This window comes from Sycon ciliatum, chromosome 10, assembly GCF_964019385.1.
Source record: "Sycon ciliatum chromosome 10, ocSycCili1.1, whole genome shotgun sequence".
NCBI classification, from domain to species: domain Eukaryota; kingdom Metazoa; phylum Porifera; class Calcarea; order Leucosolenida; family Sycettidae; genus Sycon; species Sycon ciliatum.
In genome coordinates this window covers 26281181-26303079 of record NC_088652.1, presented here as the reverse complement: position 1 = coordinate 26303079, position 21899 = coordinate 26281181, and the positions used below count along the sequence as shown (strand labels likewise).

The window sequence follows — 21899 nt, the reverse complement described above, 5'->3', positions numbered from 1 at the left end:
CAAGTCAAGCGATCTTGTTGCCCAGCCTGCAGACTGTGATAAAAAGCATTGGAACCGTACTCCAGTTGAGCCTGTATGAACGCGCAGTAGAAGGTTCTCTTTGCGTCAATTGTTAGACGGTCACGGATTCTACGAAACACAGCTAGCTTGCCGCCTACCTTTCGCTCAAGGGCACTGATGTGGTCAGCGAATGTCAGGTGCTGGTCAAAGGTCATACCAAGGTACTTGACGGTGGTCGCTGGTGGAATTGAGACATTGTCAATGGTTAGTCGGAGGGAGGAGCATACTTTTTTCGATCTGGAGTGGAACACAATGAACTGGGTCTTGCTGGCATTCAGGATTAGTCCTCGTTCACTGAGGAAGTCCCTGATACGACACACATCTCGGGCCAGTTCTTCGGTAGTTTGTTGTAGGTTGCGGCCTGCTAGGTACAGGGCGACATCGTCAGCGTACTGGCGCACCATGCTGGAAGATGCTGCCGAGGGCAATTTGCGTACAGATAGGTTAAAGAGCACAGGTCCGAGGGTGGATCCCTGAGGAACTCCCCTGTGAGCTTCGTACAGTTCACCTCTGGACGTACGTGTTACCACTCGCTGCCGCCTGCCTCGTAGGTAGCTCGCAAACCATTGCAGGGCGCTATCTCCGACGCCGATCTCAAAAAGCTCCTGCAGGAGCATGTTGTGATTGACCGTGTCAAATGCTTTCGACATATCAAGAAACGCTGCCACCACAAATTTACCGGCATCCAGACTTTGCTGCCAGTCATTCGCCACCAAGGCTAGCAAGTCATCGCAGGAGTGTTGTCTTCTGTAGGCGAACTGTTCAGGCGGCAGTGCTTGGTTTGCTTGTGGAGCGTCTAATAGGGCAGTCCCACAGGCCTAGGGCCTTTTTCAGGGTACCCTAAAGTTAATTATAATATTAGCGGCACAACGTATTTGCAATTGTCATTGCCACGGGTGTTCAAGTAGTACTTCGAAGTACATGTACTCGGAGGTTGGAGGCAGGGAGTAGTACAATAGAGAGGTTCCGGGGTACGATTTTCCGTGCCAAAATCCGTATGGGCGCTACGGATTTTTTCCAGGCGTGCTCCATACGATTTTTCGGCACGGAGAATCCGTGTGGACTGGCTTTCACACGAACCATGTTTCGTATGGAGATTTTGCGTCATCGGGTGCAGAAAGATTTTTCGCGTACAAATTTGGTACGAGAAACATGGATTTTTCGCGGGAAGTTTTGATTTCGGTACAAATTTTCAAAATAAAAAGGCATAGCGCGGGAATGTGACGTGTTTGCGATCGTAACCTAGGCAATGACGGCAAACACATAAGTTCCGTACGCGAAGGACTAAAGGGACCCTCACTTAATTTTTTGCCGACTACCCGCCAAAAAACACATTTCGACACGCGTGTGTGCTGGACGTCTGCGCGTGCGACAAGACGTGTGAGCTGGCTGACAAGTGAGAGCCTAGCCAGGGAGTCGTCAAGTACCGGCGTTTGACGACTCCCGTCCTGGTGAGAGCATGCATATGCATGTCCAGCTGGCGGGAATGGGAACCTATTTTGTAGATCGATGGGTTGAATGTGAAATTGTGGATCTACACGAGGTTTGTTTTGATGTTCTGATACTTGTTGTAATGGCTAGTGATCTTGCAAACTGTAAAACTGTTACTGTGACTTTTCCAAGTCCTACTGATATACCTTGTCAAATCAGATGCCCTGTAGTAGTCTTGGTGGAAGCAGACTGGAATGCGTTGAATTCGTAGCTTCTGAAATTGAAATTTATTTTTTCTTGAGTGACACTGACAAGCGATGGCATTGGCGACAGGAGAACTTTGCTTCCTTCCAGGAGAGCTGCATCGCAGTCGGATCCTGTCCATGCACATGCGATCATGCTGTGTTGTAGACAGTGGAGAGCTGATTTTCACCCGAGAAAATAGTTTTGAACATTCATGAAGAGGATATTGTTGCTGTAGCTAGCTGACAGACATAACCTGTGGCAGTGGTGTATGGAATCAGCGTGCAAGGTCTGTAGCAACTTGATCATGGCAGAGAACGAGCTGAAGCGAGATGTGAAGGGTTCCATGCAGCTTACACTTGTGCATGTTCTACGTTACTCTACGACCTGGATAGGTCATAAGCATACGTCCAAGTGGCTAGTGTGCAGTTGCGGTGTGCTAATCCATCACAAGCACGATATCTCCTTAGGGTGATGCTGTTGAAGCAACCACATCACTTGGATGCTTAGCTTCGGAACAATCTCTTTCAGCCAACGTTTCCATACCTGATCTACAATACGTTGCACAAACTCCCAGCGCTTTCTTGGGTGAGCTTGAGGCATTGTAGATGTGTTGGCTTCAGCAGCAACAGTTGCCCTAGCATGGCCAATGAGAAAGTGTTGTGGCAATAGCAGCTGAAGGTCTTCATGCAGCACTAGTTTCATTGCCTTGGCCATTACCTAGAACACACCACCAAAGTGTGGTGCACTTGGTGGCTTGAAGTACCAGGTAATGTCGCGGTATGACCTTTCTGCTGCTAGTCTGAAGTTGTCGAGAAACTTGACAGCTGCTTTTACCTCTTGATCAGCCACACGGAAATTGGTACCGTTGTCCGATTGCATCTCTTGTGGCACACCACGTCGCACGGTGAATCGGGGTCTAAGAGCCAGGAGAAAACCGTCGTTGTCCAGAGATAACCTCGAAATGACAAGCCCTAGTCAGCAGGCATGTAAACACACATACATATCTCTTTGAGTTGTGACCGATCTCGACCCTGGCGTGCATAGAAGGGGATGACATAGCCGACACTAATTATGGCAAATGACTGATGTGGTCCAGTTGTCTTGAAGTCGGGAAGTGGTGGCATTGCTGGTGTTGCTGTTTTGATATGGCCCTTGCGGCAAAGAACGCACTTGGCCCGATGCCTCCAGGTGGCCTGCATCATTGGAGAGAAGCCACTCACCCGGCACAAGCCTCCACGAGTGCTGTGTGCTCCTCATCGTGAAGTGATACCTTTCCCAGTGAACGTCAACAGGCGTGTTGATGTGTTCGACGACAAAGCGCAGTGGATCCATGCGTTGAGGGGGCTGGATCACTGGAGAGAAGCCAATCATCTTGCGAGAGCAGTAGCGAGTGCGTGTGCAGTTCAGCTCCTTCTCTGCATGATCAAGTTGCTACAGACCTTGCAAGCTGATTTCATACACCACTGCCACAGGCTATGTCTGTCAGCTAGCTACAGCAACAATATCCTCTTCATGAATGTTCAAAACTATTTTCTTGGGTCAAAATTAGCTCTCCACTGTCTACAACACAGCATGATCGCATGTGCATGGACAGGATCCGACTGCGATGCAGCTCTCCTGGAAGGAAGCAAAGTTCTCCTGTCGCCAATGCCATCGCTTGTCAGTGTCACTCAAGAAAAAATAAATTTCAATTTCAGAAGCTACGAATTCAACGCATTCCAGTCTGCCTCCACCAAGAGTACTACAGGGCATCTGATTTGACAAGGTATATCAGTAGGACTTGGAAAAGTCACAGTAACAGTTAACAGTTTGCAAGATCACTAGCCATTACAACAAGTATCAGAACTGTCAACATCAAAACAAACCTCGTGTAGATCCACAATTTCACATTCAACCCATCGATCTACAAAATAGGTTCCCATTCCCGCCAGCTGGACATGCATGCATGCATGCTCTCACCAGGCCGGGAGTCGTCAAACGCCGGTACTTGACGACTCCCTGGCTCTCACTTGTCAGCCGGCCAGCTCACACGTCTTGTCGTGCACGCGCAGACGTCCAGCACACACGCGTGTCGAAATGTGTTTTTTGCCGCGAAAGTCGGTAAAAATTAAGTGAGGGTCCCTTTAGTCCTTCGCGTTCCGTACGTACCCCGGAACTTTTCACTGCCCGAAAACGACGTATAAAAAATCCGTAGCGCCTCCACGGATTTTGGCACGAAAAATCGTACTCCGGAACCTCCCTAATATTGTACTACTCCCTGGTTGGAGGGTTACTCTGTAGTTGGTCACGGTCTGAGACCGCCTCTTGGCACTCGCTCGACTCGATTCTACTGAGCTCGTACTGACTGATGAGGACCCAGATCTGGTATTGATCTGGTGAGTGGTGTGGTGAGCAGCTATGTAGCTGCTTCGTGGAGATGTTTGCGGGCAAATGACAACCGCGGCCCTACTATTGTAGCCCTTCGCCTATGTAACCAGGGAGTAGTAAAAACCAGGGAGCTCCCTGATACATGTAAAAACACTTGGCCTGGGTACTTTACTATTCCCTGGCCGGATTACAACTGGAAGGCGAAGGCGGGGCGCGGGGCAGGGGGGTGGGTGGGGGTGGTTTGCTGCAGCAGCTGCATGCACTGAAAGCCTCCCGCGCGCGCGTTTTTGGCATACCGTAGATCTACGCACCACGTGCATTATTCAAAGTCGAGTCAAGAGTCCATAAACGTGTGTTTATGCACTCTTGTAGCTACAGACTGTACAGTCTAGATGTACGGTACAACACTGAACCCGAGCTAACCAACATTGGCTCAAACCAGGGAGTAGCACAATACCCGTATTGTACTACTCCCTGGCTCAAACTACTTGAACTCAAAGGTTGTCTCCTCTTTGCACGTCGAGTCTTCGCCTGCGTTGGTAGTGGGAGGCGCATTTACGCAAGGAGAGAGATAGTTTGGCACGTAGTGTCGTCCAGTATTCCCGCAGTGTCATTAGCTGCAGTTGAGAGAGGACCGCCGTGAGGTTTAAACTAGAAGGCTGAGAAGATGGCAGATTGTATGAAGATTTCGATGGTGGCAGTGGGATCGTTGACAATGGTGTTGTTGCTCACTGTTTCAAGTAAGTCACCTGTATGGCAACTTCCCCACGTCTAACCTCCAAGACGAAGTGAACACCGTAGTTTAGTACTAGTCTTACTGGCCGAAGTTTAGTTGTTTCGTCTCGTACCTATGTCAGTAGTATTCTATGTGAACCTGTCAAGCAAGGCTTATACATGACGTATCTATGAAAAGTACAAACAAGGCCGGCCAAGGAAGCTCGAAGCAGAGTGCTCAATACACGAGCTCCCTAAATCTCACCACCACTGCCACGATTCGTGTTATGCGTGCTTCCCCTAGCTGCATCTCATGTTTGACATTTAAGTGGTCTTTGTAAAAAAAAACAATAAAAAAACATGTGCAGAGCAGTATGCACCCATCAATGGGAGCGAACGGCTGTGAAACTGTAGCTTCAAGTTTCACGCGTTTCATCAGACAGCGGCTTTAATATTGGGATTCACTCAAATGCCAAATGCCACTGTCTGATGATCGCTGGCTGGTGCATGAAACTTGAAGTTACAGCTACAATCGTAGCCTTTCGCCTCCATTGAATATTTATCAAGAGTACACATTCTCTTGTCTGCATCCAAACTTGGATACGGGGGCATAGGAAGGATGAAGATCCAAGGGGGGGGGGGGGGGGGGAGTGCACCATAAGACTTGTCTATCCTTCCTTCTTCTCTTTTTCTATATTCTTTTCTTGCCGTGGTTGGCTATCACCCCTCTCTCGCACTTTGCGTGCCAATTGGTCATGAACCACGAGTTGAGTGAAATAAATAAATAAATAAGACCTGCTGTAGCAATCATGAAGATAACTGCAAAATATCGAACAAGAAAAGCCACACGGACATCCACCAAAACAGATGGGCCGGCATTGTAAAACAATACCTGAAGAAAAGGACATGGATGTCACAGACGACGACAGTGTCGCTGAGATGAGTGCCACTAACGGTGGAAGGGGACGTGGCAGAGAGAGAGAGGATTCGGCCGTGGAATAGGCTGTCGTCATGGTAGAGGTCGTGGTGCACAGGTACTATGTACAGCCAGCGGTGCAGCCTGCACTAGTCGATATTTGCAATACTTGGGACATTGCTGACACTGCCGTGACTGGTAACACTCCTGCATTCCACCCAGAGAGCGAACCTGGTATCCACTTACCTGAGGGAGCCACTCCAGTGTAAGAATCTGATTTATTCCCGTAGCTATGCAGAAGACGTTACTTCAGTAACGTCTGGCGCTAACCAGGGTCCACACAGCTTTAATTTGGTGTTTGTTTGTTTGTGTCACGCCTGGCGCTATCCGTATCTGACGGCAAAAAAGCATAGGATGTTATAAATTTTTCAATTCTCCTATTTTTTTCAGGCAAATCCTGGGATTCGAACCCGCACTATCGCCCTACGTGCATTCCCCCATACACGTCGCATTCATACTCATTCTTCCAAGTTGCTTCACGTTATTATCTTGCGTTTGAAAGCCCTATTTGAATATTGCGGGCAGCTGTATGTGGCCAGCTGTGTTTGATGGTACGGTACGGTACGGGAGACGGTGTCGTATTACCCTCGATCGTACCTGTCCCATACCTATCCCCTACCATACCTTGCCATCAAAGACGGCTGGCCAAAATGCATATTCAAATAGGGCTTTCAAATGCAAGATCACAATGTGAAACAACTTGGAAGAATTAGTATGTATGCGAAGTGTATCGGGTGATGCACGCAGGGCGCGCGATAGTGCAGGTTCGAATCTCCGGTTATGTCTAAAAAAAAGGATTTTTTTAAAGAATTTATAACATCCCTATGCTTTTTTTTTGTCTAGGTCATCAAGGCAAAAAAGCATAGCGTAGGGCCCTGAGCTTCCAAGCTCTCTCGTTGCATATTGCAACAGTTTGCCCAATCGGCAATACATCCAAATAATTATTAGTGCTAAATAGTGAGATCTGTGTTCGTTTTCTGGACTTGAAAGTTGTTGCATCGCATTCCTGAGGGTTTTCACTTTCAGAATCACCCTTGTTGTACATAATAAAATTGAAAAATAAAAAAGTTACGGCATGAACAATGACGGTCGGTTTTTGCTGTACAAATACCTAAAACGGTAAGGCCGCAACCACACTACGTAAAAATCACAGTACAAATTTTCATGCATATCTCAGTACAAGTCGGTACGCAACCACACTACACTTTTCGGTCAGCATAGATGATGTTTTCACGCGACCAGCACGTGACGTTGTCGTACCAAAGCATGTGCCATGCGCTGGAAAAGACTGGGAAATTCAAAAACAATGCTGATGCTGATCCTATGTACGACGACCAGGTACAAAAACAAAGTTGTACACAGGAGATGGAGCGCGAAAACGACAAACATGGCTTTCTACAGAGGTGCGCCAGTTGCTGAAAACCTACAAAGCGCATTTTGCATTTCGCACACGTCGGCATGACGATTTCTACTGTAATGCCGTTTGTACGTGATTTTGTACCTAGTGTGGTTGCAGCCTAAAGGGTTAAAGTCTTGGCAACAAAAAATCACGGTTCGGGTGAGACTCGGCTAGAGACCGCATTTTCCACAGAGATACCTGTCTCGTGTAGAAGCCTGTCTCGTGTAGACGCCTGCAAAATTCCCCCCAAAAAGTCCTATAAACTGCGGCCTTTATTGATGACTTTACGGTAGTTTGTGCAAATCTGACAGAATCTCGGTGGCTGAAAGTCTCGAAATCGCCTGTATGCAACTCTCGATGCGTGCTATTCAGTAAAACGTTGCCGCGGATAGATGTAATGTCAGTTTATGTGATACTCTGCTGTTCTGGCCAAAGAAGAGACTCTGCTCTTCAATCCATTCCTGCAAAGAAATCCCGTGGAATGTGCACGGGGAATTTCCTGTTCCAAGCACACACGTTTCCCCGTGAACGGCTGCCATACTTGAATTATATTATACAAGAGACCCGTGGACATGTTCTTGGCAGGTACCACAGTGCAGAGATGCTCGACTCCGCTCGTAGGAAGTCCTACTCAAATCCCACGATGGCATGGACTCTAACCCAGGCATTCGGTCTTCGGCCCTTTTCCTGTGCATCACGAGATGACAATTATTCTGTGTCACTTTGCTACTGGTCTGTTTTGTGTGCTGCTGCTGTTGCTATAGTTCTTCCGGCCTTCTTTTGTGTGCTGCTGTTGCTATCTCTTAATTTGCTGGCCAAAAATCCTATATATAGGATTTGAAAATGTGTGCCTTTTATGCCGTTGTTATTGGTCATCACGACCAATAATAACGGCATAATGGTTTTCATGGAAGTTGTAAATATGTTTGATGCATGAATGTTTACATTTTAGATTCATAGGGCGATAATATTTCTGATGAATACCCATTTTCAGCAATAATTGGAAATTTGAACATAATTGTTCAGCTGCTGTCATGGAAAGGACTGAAGCAGTGAATTTGGATTGGATTGGATTTTTATTTATAGTGGTGACTATAACAGACAATTGCCTAATAACAATAGACCCACTCGAGGGAAAGATGCAAAAAGATATGAATAATTACTATAATAGACTACCGGTATTGGATAGGTGAACATGTTCGCATTTTGCATAGCTGAAAGTCATAAGTACTAGCGTGAAAAAGCAAGGCATTGGGGTAACAGTTTCTTAAAACGGGTGGAGTTATCCACACAGCGAGCTAGAGGGTGTAAATCATTCCACAGCTTAGCACATTGGAAGGAAGCGCCATGACGGGCAAAGGCAGTTCTGAGCATGGGCAACTTAAGAGTGCGTGATACAAGGCTGCGCGTTGCAAGACCATTATTTAAACGCTCGAACATTTGACTTAATGTGACGCTACAGCGGCCTTCCAAACAGCGCCACGTCAGATACAGTAATTTCTTGCAATACATGGATGCCAAACGATCTAGACCAAATAATGAATGTGCAGAAGAACATTGCAGGTGTGGCACAGGGTGGTTTCATGATGACATATCGCACATGCCGTCATGAAACTACCAGTTTTAAGGATAAAACAAGGTCCAATAAAATCTCAAATCCTATATAATATAGGATTCGAAAAATAGGGCACAGGCCTTAGTAATATTGGGCAAGGAGATGAGCCTGAGATGTAAGTGTTGGAAAAAATTATCTTATTCAACTCTCGATATCTACTAAGACCTAGCAAGGAAGAATTGGTCACATACTTTTTGCTATTCTCATGCCACACCCATTTTGAGTTGACAAATATGACCAAAATCCTATATAAAGGATTTAGCAAATTATAAGAGATAGTTCTTCCGGCCTTCTTTTGTGTGCTGCTGTTGCTATAGTTCTTCCGGCCTTCTTTGTGTGCTGCTGTTGCTATAGTTCTTCCAGCCTTCTTGACCTACCGTACTTACATTCCTTTTCCGGTGGACATTGAAGATGGAATATGGAAAACATGTGCAAAAAGCGAGAGTACGTACCAGACATACACGTACGCCCGAGTCTGCCGCGATTATTCTGACTTGACGACCCCAGGTAAAACGATGTGTTGTACCGCAGTGCAGAAGGGACCCTGGGGCGGGGGTGGGGGGGGGGGGGGTGGTATTTCCTGACCCAGGTAAAGTGATGTATTGTGCCCACAGTATGGGGAGGGGAGAAGGGGGTATTCCAGTGGTACTCTAGTTGAGAGGAACACCTCGCCCTGCTTTCTTTGGTGGGAAGCTCTGTCCATTACGGTAATGCGTACTGTGCACACAGAGGAATGCATCTACATGAACCATGCATTCAATTCCCATGCACTGGTTTGAGGGAAAGATCTGAAGAAAAAAGTTGACTGTCACCACCAGGACTCGAACCAGGTACCTTCGCTTGAGGCCAGCGATGCTCTCACCACTGAGCTATGGTGCAGTCTGCATCCCAGCAGAGACCGTTCAACAAGTAAATTCTTTTACAAATGCAATGTACCGTAAATTGTTCTTACGATGGGTGACCGTCCCAAAACATCATGATTGTAGTATTATGTACCTGCATAACGGCTAATGTTAGCGCCGGTGATATTTTAGTGATTTTAGCGAAAGGAGTGCTTTCGCTAAAGTTTTCCGTGCCAATCAAAAATTGCCCGTTTTTTGCATGCCGTACAGTAGAGTGCCTCTACGCAATACTCAACACGGCCTCTTCACTGCATATGCATTCGCTGTGACGTATGCAGCGAGCGAAAAGACCATGTTGAGGGTTAGAGTTGAGGCACCCTGATGTGTAAATACCTGCACTGGAGTCTGCGAGTCATTAGCAGTGTTTGCTCCAGAGCCGGGTCAGCGACCTGGTTGGGGGGTGGGGGGTACTTGAACCCGTTTGGAAAAAAGAACACCGCGTCGCCTGGGACCCGGTTGTGAATACACTATACATCCGGGAGCCCTAAGATATTTACAACACCCGATTGCAGTAGGCGCACTTGAACCGACCCGGCTCTGACCCGGTTGGAAGGGTTGTGCCAGGTACACGTGTACCCGGTTGGTTTGAAATCTTGGAGCAGACAGACACTGCGTTAGACAAGTACACCTTTCAGTAGTACAGATGAACGGTGGAGCCCAACGGCCATTTTAAGGTACTACCGTGAAGTACCGCTGATCCTCCCCCACGCCATGTCGCTTCCCAGCTAGGTTTTCGGCAGGTGGCCGGAATTAGATCAAGCTGTGACGTGCAGTACGATGCACAACAACGTGGAGGACCAGACTCGATGTGCTGAATTGTGCACATTTTCATCCTGGATTGGCACGCTTTGTGCACAGCAGTGCAAGCGTCGGTTCAACATCGTATTTCGGTGTATACGGCGAAATCGCTTCACAGGTAGAAAATCGACAGGGGGCGGGAATGGACCCATTGCGCAATGACGTAAAAACACCCTTCACAGCCAAATATGGAATGTATGAGGAATGCTTCTGAGTACGCTGGGATCAGGAGTGCACTGTTCAACACCCCAGACGACCCCCCCCCCCTCAGGTGGCTGTGAAGGTTGTTTATGGTACAAATTACGTCATTGCGCAATGGGTCTATTAGAGAGGGGGCGGATCAACGGTACTTTACTGTATACATGAATGGTGGAGCCCAAAGGCCATTTTTGAGGTACCACATGTAGCTGGAAAGGAAATCAAAACACTTTTTTTGTGATAAACAGTCACCTTTCTTGGCTTTACTAGTATCTTGCACTTGATAGAGTTGATTTGTAAAAAACAAGGGAATATTTTCTGGCCAATTTCTCATAATTGCTCATTTTGAGCAAAATAAGTGGCAATTTCAGGAAAATCCTGCAAAGGCCAATTTTGGGTTGCTCATTACTCCACAATATTGATGGTGACCAGCTACTTTTTTTCCGCTATTTCATCACTACATGGCACACTGAAGACATTGCATACTGCAAATGCCAAACATTTCGGGCCACTTTGAAAATCTGATTTACAATGTAGTTTGCGGCTGCCCTTAATTAAGAGTGTGTGTGGTACAATATGTTTGGATGGAATGGGTGGTGATAGCGGTGTGCTTGCGCGTCTTGAGAACTTATCTAGAGCACTGTGTTAACCCTTTGCTGCCCACGCATACTTGAACCGACACACGTCTATCGGTTCGACAGAACATTGAAAAAGCGACATGTCGATCAAATTGAGTTCGCTAGATTCCTAGGGATATAATTATTGCTTCCAGAAATATAGGTTTACATTTGACAATATGCTTCGTGTTGGAGCTATGCGTGATTTTCTTCCTGCTGATCTGGGTATGCCGAGAACGCATACATTTTAAGGGGCAGCAAAGGGTAAAATTACCACCACTCCGCATCATTCTATCTTTCATTTTTATTTCTCTCCTCAGCTTCTTCTTCTTCATAAGCTGTTGGCAGAGACTCCCCTCGATTTACGCTAAAGCTGTGTTCACAACTGGCGAGTGTACGCGGTACGCTTGCGGTTCATGCATGCCCAAACGCGCGCTCAGGCTTTCACAAAAAAACAGCAATCTGAGTCGTATTTAGCGCGTGCGACACCTTCGAGTACTAATTTTTTGACCCCGCCTGTCAAGGTGACTGGCATGTACGCTGGTACGCGCCTGATACGCGCTGAAAATTCCAACATGTTGGAAGTTCCATTTCGGCGCGTTTCCGTACGCATGGCGCCCCAAAAGCCAGCAAAATATGCACAAACGCGTGGTTTCACGCGTACACGCGCCAGTTGTGAACACAGCTTTTGGCCTGTGGTGAATCCATAAATACAAATACAATAAATTAATATCTCAATCGCTAGTTCTTCTGCACCGCTCTCCCCAAGATGTTGTATTTCGGTTCTGCGAGGTGTTCATAAAGCTCAGGCTTGCAGCCATTGTAATACGTAGCTCTTCTGTGGACAGTCCTCACACGGTGTTCTGCACAGACGAAAAGCGTATTTTAATTCCACGGGAGGGGTTCATCAAGCCCAGTCTTGCAAGCATTGTAATTCGTAGCTCTTCCCTCTTCTTCTGTCGCCTATCTTCCTATGGTGTTCTGCGCAGACGAAAAGCAAGGTTTGGTTCCACAAGGGGTTCATACAGCTCAAGCTTGCAACATTATAGCGCTCCTTTCCTTCGCCGTTGCCATTCTTGTTTCACTGGTCATCCAAAGGTGGACTGTTCCACGTGTCGTCCACTTTGTCCCCAGAGTGCTGGCCCTCGTCACTGGTATGTATCACCGTGTGTGTGTGTGCGTGTGTGTGTATGTGTGTGTATGTGTGTATATGTGTGTGTGCAAGGTTCAAGGTGTACACACACACACACACCTTGACCTTTGACGCCCCATCTCCACACACTAATACGCGCACACACGCTCCATGGCATCACAGTCTTTGTTAGCTGTTGTTACAAGAACACACTTGCTCGCCTGGCTAGTGGAGTCTTGATGTTCCTGATACTAGTGTTGAAACGAGCGTATCTATAACAAACGAGCGATCAGTTCCACTAACGAGCAACCTATCGAGCGAGCTAACGAGTTTCATTGATGTGGCAAATATGATTTTTTGAATAATTTTTTTCTAAGTTCGATTTTTTTCAGCTGGTTCAAATTATCACCGCCGGCATTTGGGGTTGCTGCTGCTTCACTTCGGACAGCTGTTTGGTTTCGAGATGTCTTTTCAGCGCCGTCGTCGAGTAGCCTTTGTAAGAATAGACCGTTTTGCAAAGATTGCAAGTAGCCCTGGTCTTCGCTGCATCGCGGGAGAAAACTTCCAAACTACTGAGCGTAACTTTCACTCGAATGGAGAGGTGACCGAAGCATATCCTGCGACAGGTCAGCAGATGCGGAACAAGACATCAGTAGAGTCCACCAAAGCTGCAACGACAACTGAAACAACTCAAGTGTCGTGCAGGCATACAGTCACTGTAACTGCGAGTGATTTTCACTTTGCGCGAGACTGGACTCTCGATCGACCAGGGAGTCGTAAAATATTTTACGACTCCCCGGTCGACATGTACTGCCATGTGTACGGACTACGGTGTTCGTTAGTGCAAACGAGCTGGCCGCACAAACGAGCCGAGTTTCTGGCGAGCGAGCTAACGAGTATCCGGTGAGATCGTTTCAACACTACCTGATACACTCCCTGCCTCAATTTGCTGACAGCATGAAGTGTTGGAGAGGGGACTCTGATTGAGTGAGTATTATATTTCACTAGCGAAACTGTAGTTTCAGGCAAGTGGGGTCAGGTTTTGCATACAAAACTGTACTTCAGAAGTAGTTTCATGCTATTGGGGTCAAATTTTGCATACAAAACTCTAGTTTCATACAATTGGGGTCAAGTTTTGCATACAAAACTCTAGTTCCATACAATTGGGGTCAGGTTTTGCTTACAAAACTCTAGTTTCATGCGATAAGGTTTGGATTTCACCTACTAAAATTGTAGTTTTTGGCATGGGTAAGAACAGGTGGTTGACAGTTACACTGTGTGTGTGTGTGTGTGTGTGTGTGTGTGTGTGTGTATGTGTGTGTGTGTGCGTGTGTGTGTGTGCATGTGTGTGTATGTGTGTGTGTGTGTGTAAGTGCGTGTGTGTGTGCGTGTGTGTGTGTGTGTATGTGCGTGTGTGTGTGCGTGTGTGTGTGTGTGTGTGTGTGTGTATGTGCGTGTGTGTGTGTGTGTGTATGTGCGTGTGTGTGTGCGTGTGTGTGTGTGTGTGTGTGTGTCCTGTATATTCTTGCTTGATATACACACAGCCGTGTCATTGATCGTATTGATTGGAGTCATGGTGCACGGCACCAAGAAATCTATTTCGCCTATCAAACCAAAGGCGGGTGCTGGAGTGGTCCTGGCCGGCATTAGCGTTCTCACGGCCATCGGGTCTGCTGTTCTGGCGCACTTTACTCACAACAGGGTGTCCACTGGACTGTGTAAGTTGGCCTTGTGGTGCTATCTACCTCTCTGTCTGTCCCTGTCTGTCTCTTTCTCTCTATCTGTCTGTCTGTCTCACTGTTTCTCTCTCTCTCTCTATCTATCTCTCTCTCTATCTCTCTCTCTCTCTCTCTCTCTCTCTCTCTCTCTCTCTCTCTCTCTCTCTCTCTCTCTCTCCATTGTGTACTGACAGAGATAGTAGAAACACTTTCCGCTGTGTCATTGGATCTGTTCCTTTAAAGTAGTCTGGATTTGTCTAGGACTACGCAAACACTTCATCACCATTGTGCTATGCCCACTACCTATTGCATGGGGTGACCAGGAGGTGGATGAGGGGGATGGGATTTTTTCTTCTTTTTACTGAGAACACAGCCCTACCAAGAGACGTGTGGAGACAAACAAACAAAAAAGATACAGGGTATGTAGGGATGGAGTAGTTTACGGTTTTCCATTGCTAGCTCGTCTTTTACTCAATCTCCGGATGGCTAGCCGTTTCGATCTCGCCAGATTTCATTAGCTGAGCTCAGAATCACTGCCTTCCTTCATTGATTGCAATATAGCTTTGGGACCAACAAAACACTTCTCTTCTCTTTGCACGTCCGTGTTACAACCGGCTATACAATAGCGTTGAGAAACACAACCAGCTTAGGAAGTTTCGCTTGTGCCAGGCCACCATCATGCCTGTAATACCCGGGTGGCAGATCAAAACACTTAGACTGACTTAATGCATGACAGTCAGATTGTCATACTAACTGTGAGGACTGCAGCGAGCTCTGCTCTATTTTCATTCCACGTCTCACGACATGCTAGTCCTTGTCAAAGGGGAAGAAGTCGGAGGTAAAAGCTAGCTACTGCTGGAAAGCATAGAGAAGTGGACATGTAATGTTCATCTCGTTTTATTATTTAGCCGCTGACCGCTGGAACTCAGTTCCGGCATCGGTCCGCCTTGCTGCTTCACCAAGTCAATTTCGTATGGCAATCCTAGATTGGCTAGGGCACCCCGTGAGGAGACCATAGGCCTGTGGGGACTGCCCTAGAGAAATATGAATAAATCCTATACTATACTATCTCAAACTTGTGATGTATTGTATTGTATTTTATTATTTTACTTGGGCATTCCCAACAGACCCTAAGGTCTTCTTACAGGGTGCCCAATGATGTATTTGTGAAGCAGTGCTGGGAAGGATTGGGTAGTACATTCGGACCTCGCTCAACCGCACATATCCGTTTTCCACAAAAACATATCCGGATAAGCGAGGGAGCCGGATAACCGAACACCGTTTATGTTGGAAGCATCACGTATGCTGTAAATCTGCAACCAGCCATTTTCTTCCAGATGGCGAGGGATCCGGCGGATGGCGAGGGATCCGGATAAAAGAGGACCGGATAAGTGAGGTCTGACTGTACGAGTAGTACTAGTACTGGGTTACAAAAACCTTTACTTTGGAACTACCGGTACAACAAAACTCCCCTAAACCGGGCAGGTTTGCAACTGACCAGTGCCTGTGACTAGGAATAACCCCGAATTGCACTTTACGGTACAACAAAACTCCCCTAAACCGGGTAGGTTTGCAACTGACCAGTGCCTGTGCCTAGGAATAACCCCGAATTGTACTTTACGGTACACCAAAACTCCCCTAAACCGAGCAGGTTTGCAACTGACCAGTGCCTGTGACTAGGAATAACCCCGAATTGTACTTTACGGTACAACAAAACTCCCCTAAACCGGGCAGGTTTGCAACTGACCAGTGCCCGTAACAAGGAATAACCCCGAATTGCACTTTACGGTACAACAAAACTCCCCTAAACCGGGCAGGTTTGCAACTGACCAGTGCCTGTGACTAGGAATAACCCCGAATTGCACTTTACGGTACAACAAAACTCCCCTAAACCGGGCAGGTTTGCAACTGACCAGTGCCTGTGACTAGGAATAACCCCGAATTGCACTTTACGGTACAACAAAACTCCCCTAAACCGGGTAGGTTTGCAACTGACCAGTGCCTGTGCCTAGGAATAACCCCGAATTGTACTTTACGGTACACCAAAACTCCCCTAAACCGAGCAGGTTTGCAACTGACCAGTGCCTGTGACTAGGAATAACCCCGAATTGTACTTTACGGTACAACAAAACTCCCCTAAACCGGGCAGGTTTGCAACTGACCAGTGCCCGTAACAAGGAATAACCCCGAATTGCACTTTACGGTACAACAAAACTCCCCTAAACCGGGCAGGTTTGCAACTGACCAGTGCCTGTGACTAGGAATAACCCCGAATTGCACTTTACGGTACAACAAAACTCCCCTAAACCGGGCAGGTTTGCAACTGACCAGTGCCCGTAACTAGGAATAACCCCGAATTGTACTTTACGGTACAACAAAACTCCCCTAAACCGGGCAGGTTTGCAACTGACCACCGCCCGTAACAAGGAATAACCCCGAATTGTACTTGACGGTACAACAAAACTCCCCTAAACCGAGCAGGTTTGCACCGAGCAGTCCCCATGCCTGTAACTAGGAATTTCCTGTAACTCAGAACCCACATACTAATACTCAGGCGCGTGCTCGGCGATGGGCACGGGGGGCACGTGCACCCCCCAAACATTTTCAATCTGGGTAATTGCAATTGTAATGTATGCAAATATGCTCTAAAATTCAAGAAAGGTTGCAAACAAATTGCAGAAAATTGCCGGGGGGGGGGGGGGGGCTCCCCTCGGCTCCCGTGCACCCCCCTAGTTGGGGGGGCCGAGCACGCAGTATTGCATGCAAGGAAACAGAAAGGTGGCCAGCATACGAATAATGGATATGCCCGGATCAGGAAAGCCCAGATTATGGAAGTTCACTGCACAACGATTGTAACTTTCACTCCTTCATCTGGCTTACCGGTATCGTGAAAATGGAAACTGGTTTTGTACTCATAATTTTGCATTTTTTTGGATTGGATAGTTTTGTGCAACACAGGTTTGGGCTTACCAGATTCGATGTGCTTTGTGTGTGTGTGTGTACGTGTGTGTGTGTGTGTACGTGTGTGTGTGTGTACGTGTGTGTGTGTGTACGTGTGTGTACGTGCATGTGGTTGGTCCACGCGTACTCATGTTGTATGCACTGTGTTGACTGCTGACAGACCAATCACTCTAGATCCGATCAGGGAGTGCTTACAGGCAAATACTGCAATGGCTACGGCAACAGCAACAGCATGACATCCTGTGCTACAATGTGCATCCAGTCAGGTGCTGGAATCATCAGCTTGGAGTTCAGGCCATAGTCGTAAAATTATTTTCTTATTGGTTTCTCTTCTCTCTGACTCTTTTCTCTGGCTATATTCTCTGGCTATTTTCTTTCTTTGATATAGTTTTTTAATGAATTCTACCTGAAACTCACTAGTTTCGATACACAAAGCACCAGCCGTTCACTAGGGAGTGTTCTGCCTCCAGTCACATTCTACATCGTGCTTTACGGCGAAATCTGCCTTTGCCTTGAGGTGTCGGAAGCATGCAGGACGTTATACCTGTGGACGAGAGTGCAGTCATAATCTCCGGGTTTATGGGTTTATGTACTCTTGCCATTTTCGTTTTCTCCAAACGACCAAGAATTGACCAGGTTACAATAGTGTGATGATTTGGAATCAATCGAACGCCCGTGTTCGATAGAAATAATCATAAGATGCATGGTCGGAAAGTAATTATTATTATTTTGCTTGTTCGCGTTGGCATCAACCTGCATAAAGCAGGTATATAGCCTTCGCTTAAGCTGCCATAAAAAAGAAAGCTCATCCTAAGCGAGAGGGCTAGAGGGAAATATAACGATAACGAGATACAGAATACAAAGAAATCCAATGAGTTCAACGTACAATTCAAAACAAGAAAGAAAGGGAAGAAAAACAGAGCCGAATCTACCGATTGATCCATCAATCGACAAAGGGGACTAATCCGTTAGTGTTGCAAAGTAGAAGCTGATTATAGTTGCAGATCTCCAGGCCAGGGCCAGCATATTGCCGATTCTGGATAGGTCTCCGCAGCATTTGATGTGGTAATTATCATAATGTTTGATAAAATTGTTAGAGTATCTAGTATCTAGAGTACCGAGTCTCTAGTATCTAGAGTATCTAGTGTAATTGTATCCGTTATTATTGTTAAGGGTATCTAGTGTAATTGTATCCGTTATTATTGTTAAGGGTATCTAGTGTAATTGTATAACTTCAGCCATTACACACAGCACACATTAGATCCTTCCACTTTCGACGATCCTGGGCGAGCTGCCTCAGTGCAACTAGATCCTCGTGTGATGTGAGGGAGTTTGTGGATCTGGAATTTTTCAGGTCGTTGTTGATGGATCGCGGGAGTGTTGTTCTCGGGCGGCCTCGGAACCCTGAGCTTCCTGGCTGAAAGTATGCCGACATAGCCTGCTGGACCGGGGATGAGGTGTCTAGTCGAAGCATGTGGCCAAACATTCTCCACCTAGCAGACTGGATGATTCTGCTGAGTGGCTTGGAGCCAGTGCGCTTGTACAGTGCTTCATTGCGTATTATACGGGGATATTTGACCCCTATGACTGCTCGTAACTGCTGGCGGTGGAACGAGTCAAGTTTCTTTTCTTGAGTCTCTGTCAGGCTCCATGTGCCGCAGTTATAAAGAAGTATTGGGAGAATAAAGCTGCCGTATAACCTAATCCGAAGGGGTTCACGGGCATGGTTACCTCTTAGCCATATCACCCACAGCTGATGTAAGGCGCATGTTGCTAGACGTTTTCTCCGACTGATATCTTCCTCCACTCCAAGCATCGATCCTAGTTTGACCGTGTTCCGCCATCGCTCGTCTACTCTGTCCTTTTCTCTTTTAATTGTAGTATATTCGGTTTTGGCTTCATTCATTTTTAGATTGTATTCCGCTAACGAGGATGATAGTATGGGAATGGGTTGATAAAAGCAACGTCTGCTCTTGAAATCCCGGCACCGTGTTCACAACAGGGAGCCCTACAGTAGAGTCACGCGGCCAAGAACGTTGTTTCCAAGGGGTTAGGCCGGTTTTGTTAGGGGTTTTGTTGGGCAATCTGGCTGCGTTCTTATAGCACTTTCTTAGAAACAATTCGTACTGGATCATATCTATCCCAAAAGCTGCCGGAAAACCAACACCGCCGTTCTTAACTTTAGGCTGCGGCGTTCTTAGCATTTCAGACTGTGTCTTGGCAGGGAAGACCAGAGAGTGTACGCAGAGAAGATAGGAGATTTCAGAAACAGGGAGGTATTGGCACGGGGTAATGAGAAGGAATGACGTGTTGATCTGGTGGACACAAACCAGTTATACTTAGCAAAGTGTTTGGGAGCCAGGTCTAATAAGATCATGTGTACAAGGATGCAAAGATGTTGCTGGTGTCGCTCTAAGAGGGAAGATAGTGAAGCTAAACTGTAGAGACGTTGGGAGGAGAATGTTTGATCTTTGCGAAACAGGATTTTTAGAAGCAGACGCTGGTGTATTTCCAGAGTTTGAACAAGGGCCTGACACAGATCGCACCACGCTGTGTCACAGTAATCAAATATAGGTAGAATATACGACGTAAAGAACAATTTTCGGCAATGGTCATTTAAATGGTGGCAGTGAGGTTGCAACATGCCAAGGGAGGAGCTAGCTCGCTTGCATACTGACTGGACCTGTGGGGACCAGGACATAATTATGGCTGTCGAATATAACACCAAGGTGTTTGTGTTCATGAACAATTTTAACGTTAGCATTGGCTCCTGGAAAGTGCAACGGCTGAGTGGGCGGCGATGGGCTGATGAACATTGCTTCGGTCTTCGCGATGTTGGGCCTCAGCTTCCATCCATGCTATGGTGGAGTTAATGCCGGTCTGCATGGAGTAACGAGTTTGGACGGCGAGCTGCCAGAGCGCAACAATGCAGTGTCATCAGCAAAAAGGCTGACGTCTGGAACTAGAGAGGGCAGATCGTTCACATAAGTTAGGAAAAGGAGTGGACCCAGTATGTACCCAGTATGGACCCCTGTGGAACACCAGACACTACAGGTAAAGGATCGGACAAGGAGCGTGTCAATTGCAAAGTAGTTGAGTCGCCACGACAGAAGCCGGATTGTGCAGAGGAGAGGGCAGGGGTGACATGGTGGTAGAGAGATTCATAGAAGATGCGTTCACAGACCTTGGATATAGTTGGTAGGAGGGAGATGGGCCTGTAATTAACAGCTTGGGAGCGTTGTCCTTTCTTAAATATCGGCACAACAATAGCAGATTTCCACGCAGATGGGAAGACTCCAGCACGATATGACAAGTTGAAGAGCAAGCACAGGGGATACGACAAGGAAGGCACCAGCAGTTTAAGGACTTCATTTGGAATACCGTCTTTCCAGGAGACTTGCAGCTCTTAAGACGTTTCAGTTGTTTGCGGACCACACCAGTTGTTGTAAAGACCTCCAGAAGTGGAGCGCGCAGCTCTGGAGCTGGGTGCAGGGGCGGGATAACCCAGTTCGGATCGTCGGGAAGGCCGGGAGAGACAAACTGTTTGTTCAGAGTGTCCGCAATGGACTTTGCCTCAGACTGACGGTTGCCATCAGGATCAATCAAGCACTGGATTGGGGCGCGAGAGACACTGGGACGCTGGGTGCGAATGAACTGATAGAGAGAAGGACGATTGGGTGATGAAATTGTTGCAGAGAGGGAGCTGATGTAAGAGCGGTAGGTTTTACGGGATAGGTATTTGACAAAGTTGCGTTGAACTCGGTAGGCCTCCATATTGACAGGTGTTGGAAATTTTCGGCTGACACTGAAGAGGTCTCGTTTACGTTTCACCGCAGATACGAGGACAGTCGACACCCAAGGTGGATTGGATGTCACAGACGATGTGCGTGTGATACTTTGTCATAACGTTAGAGTGTGGCCGCTGGTGAACTGTTCATGCTGGTGCCTGCAAGCTTCATAATTATGATCTCCTCGACTGAAGTATTCAAAAGAAGAACATTATCACAACAGCCAATATTGACAACGGACATGTCTTGACTGTAAGGTTTTGATAGTATAATTATACAGTAGTCCCTCTCTAATCCGGCACCTTTTGGAACGGCATTTCCTGCTGGATAAACAAGGGTGCTGGATTATCAAATCCTGCCCTTCAACCCGGCCCACATGTTATCATACATGTTTGTGTCGTACGTCAAAACGTAGGGATTTTCTGTGTCAAACCAAGTACTTTGTGGAATGCATGTCTATAACATACACTTGGGAATATCTTATGCACTAGCGTAGGATATTCCCAAGTGTATGTCACATGTACCCGTGCATTACATGTCCATCTTGTGCTGGAAATGTACATCTATTGTTCTGTGTCTGTCTGTCGGTCTGTTTGCTTGTTTGTTTATTTTATTTTACTTCACCAAGTGAACAGGCATTTCTGCCTTCTCACCAGGTCCGGAGACCTAATTCCGACTAAATGATGAAGAGTACAATTAATGAAAATGTATGTATAAAATGATTAAAATCATGAAGAAGGGTATATAATTATGAAAGCGGATAAAAATGATTGAATCACAGGACGTTAGGCATTGGCGGATAATGCTCGAAAAGGTGGCAGATTCTGCTCGAAAAGCAGTGAAATTGGCAGAACCATACAAACCTTATGGCGGGCAATTCCTCGAATTCTGCTCCATTTCTTTATCCACATACCAAACATGCATGAAACTTACCAGAAAAAGTACCGAATTCTGCCAATTTTTCTGCCGATATTATC

General features: G+C 46.8%; 1 protein-coding gene across 1 annotated transcript; it reads left to right on the top strand.

Annotated features, from left to right (window-relative positions):
* Window positions 1-4579: 4579 nt before the first annotated feature.
* LOC135826058 (uncharacterized) lies at window positions 4580-17732 on the top strand. The gene is made up of 5 exons (XM_065338697.1): window positions 4580-4844; window positions 9163-9315; window positions 12313-12477; window positions 14000-14173; window positions 17295-17732. The coding sequence occupies exons 1-5, from the start codon at window positions 4772-4774 to the stop codon at window positions 17306-17308; spliced, it is 579 nt and encodes a 192-aa protein (XP_065194769.1). The 5' UTR covers window positions 4580-4771; the 3' UTR covers window positions 17309-17732.
* Window positions 17733-21899: the final 4167 nt, after the last annotated feature.

Bases quoted from the DNA above. Each gene is read 5' to 3' on its own strand.
- LOC135826058 (XM_065338697.1), top strand. From the start codon at position 4,772: ATGGCAGATTGTATGAAGATTTCGATGGTGGCAGTGGGATCGTTGACA. The intron at 4,845-9,162 runs GTAAGTCACCTG...CTGTTGCTATAG, and splicing joins GTTGTTGCTCACTGTTTCAA to TTCTTCCAGCCTTCTTGACC. The intron at 12,478-13,999 runs GTATGTATCACC...ATATACACACAG, and splicing joins AGTGCTGGCCCTCGTCACTG to CCGTGTCATTGATCGTATTG.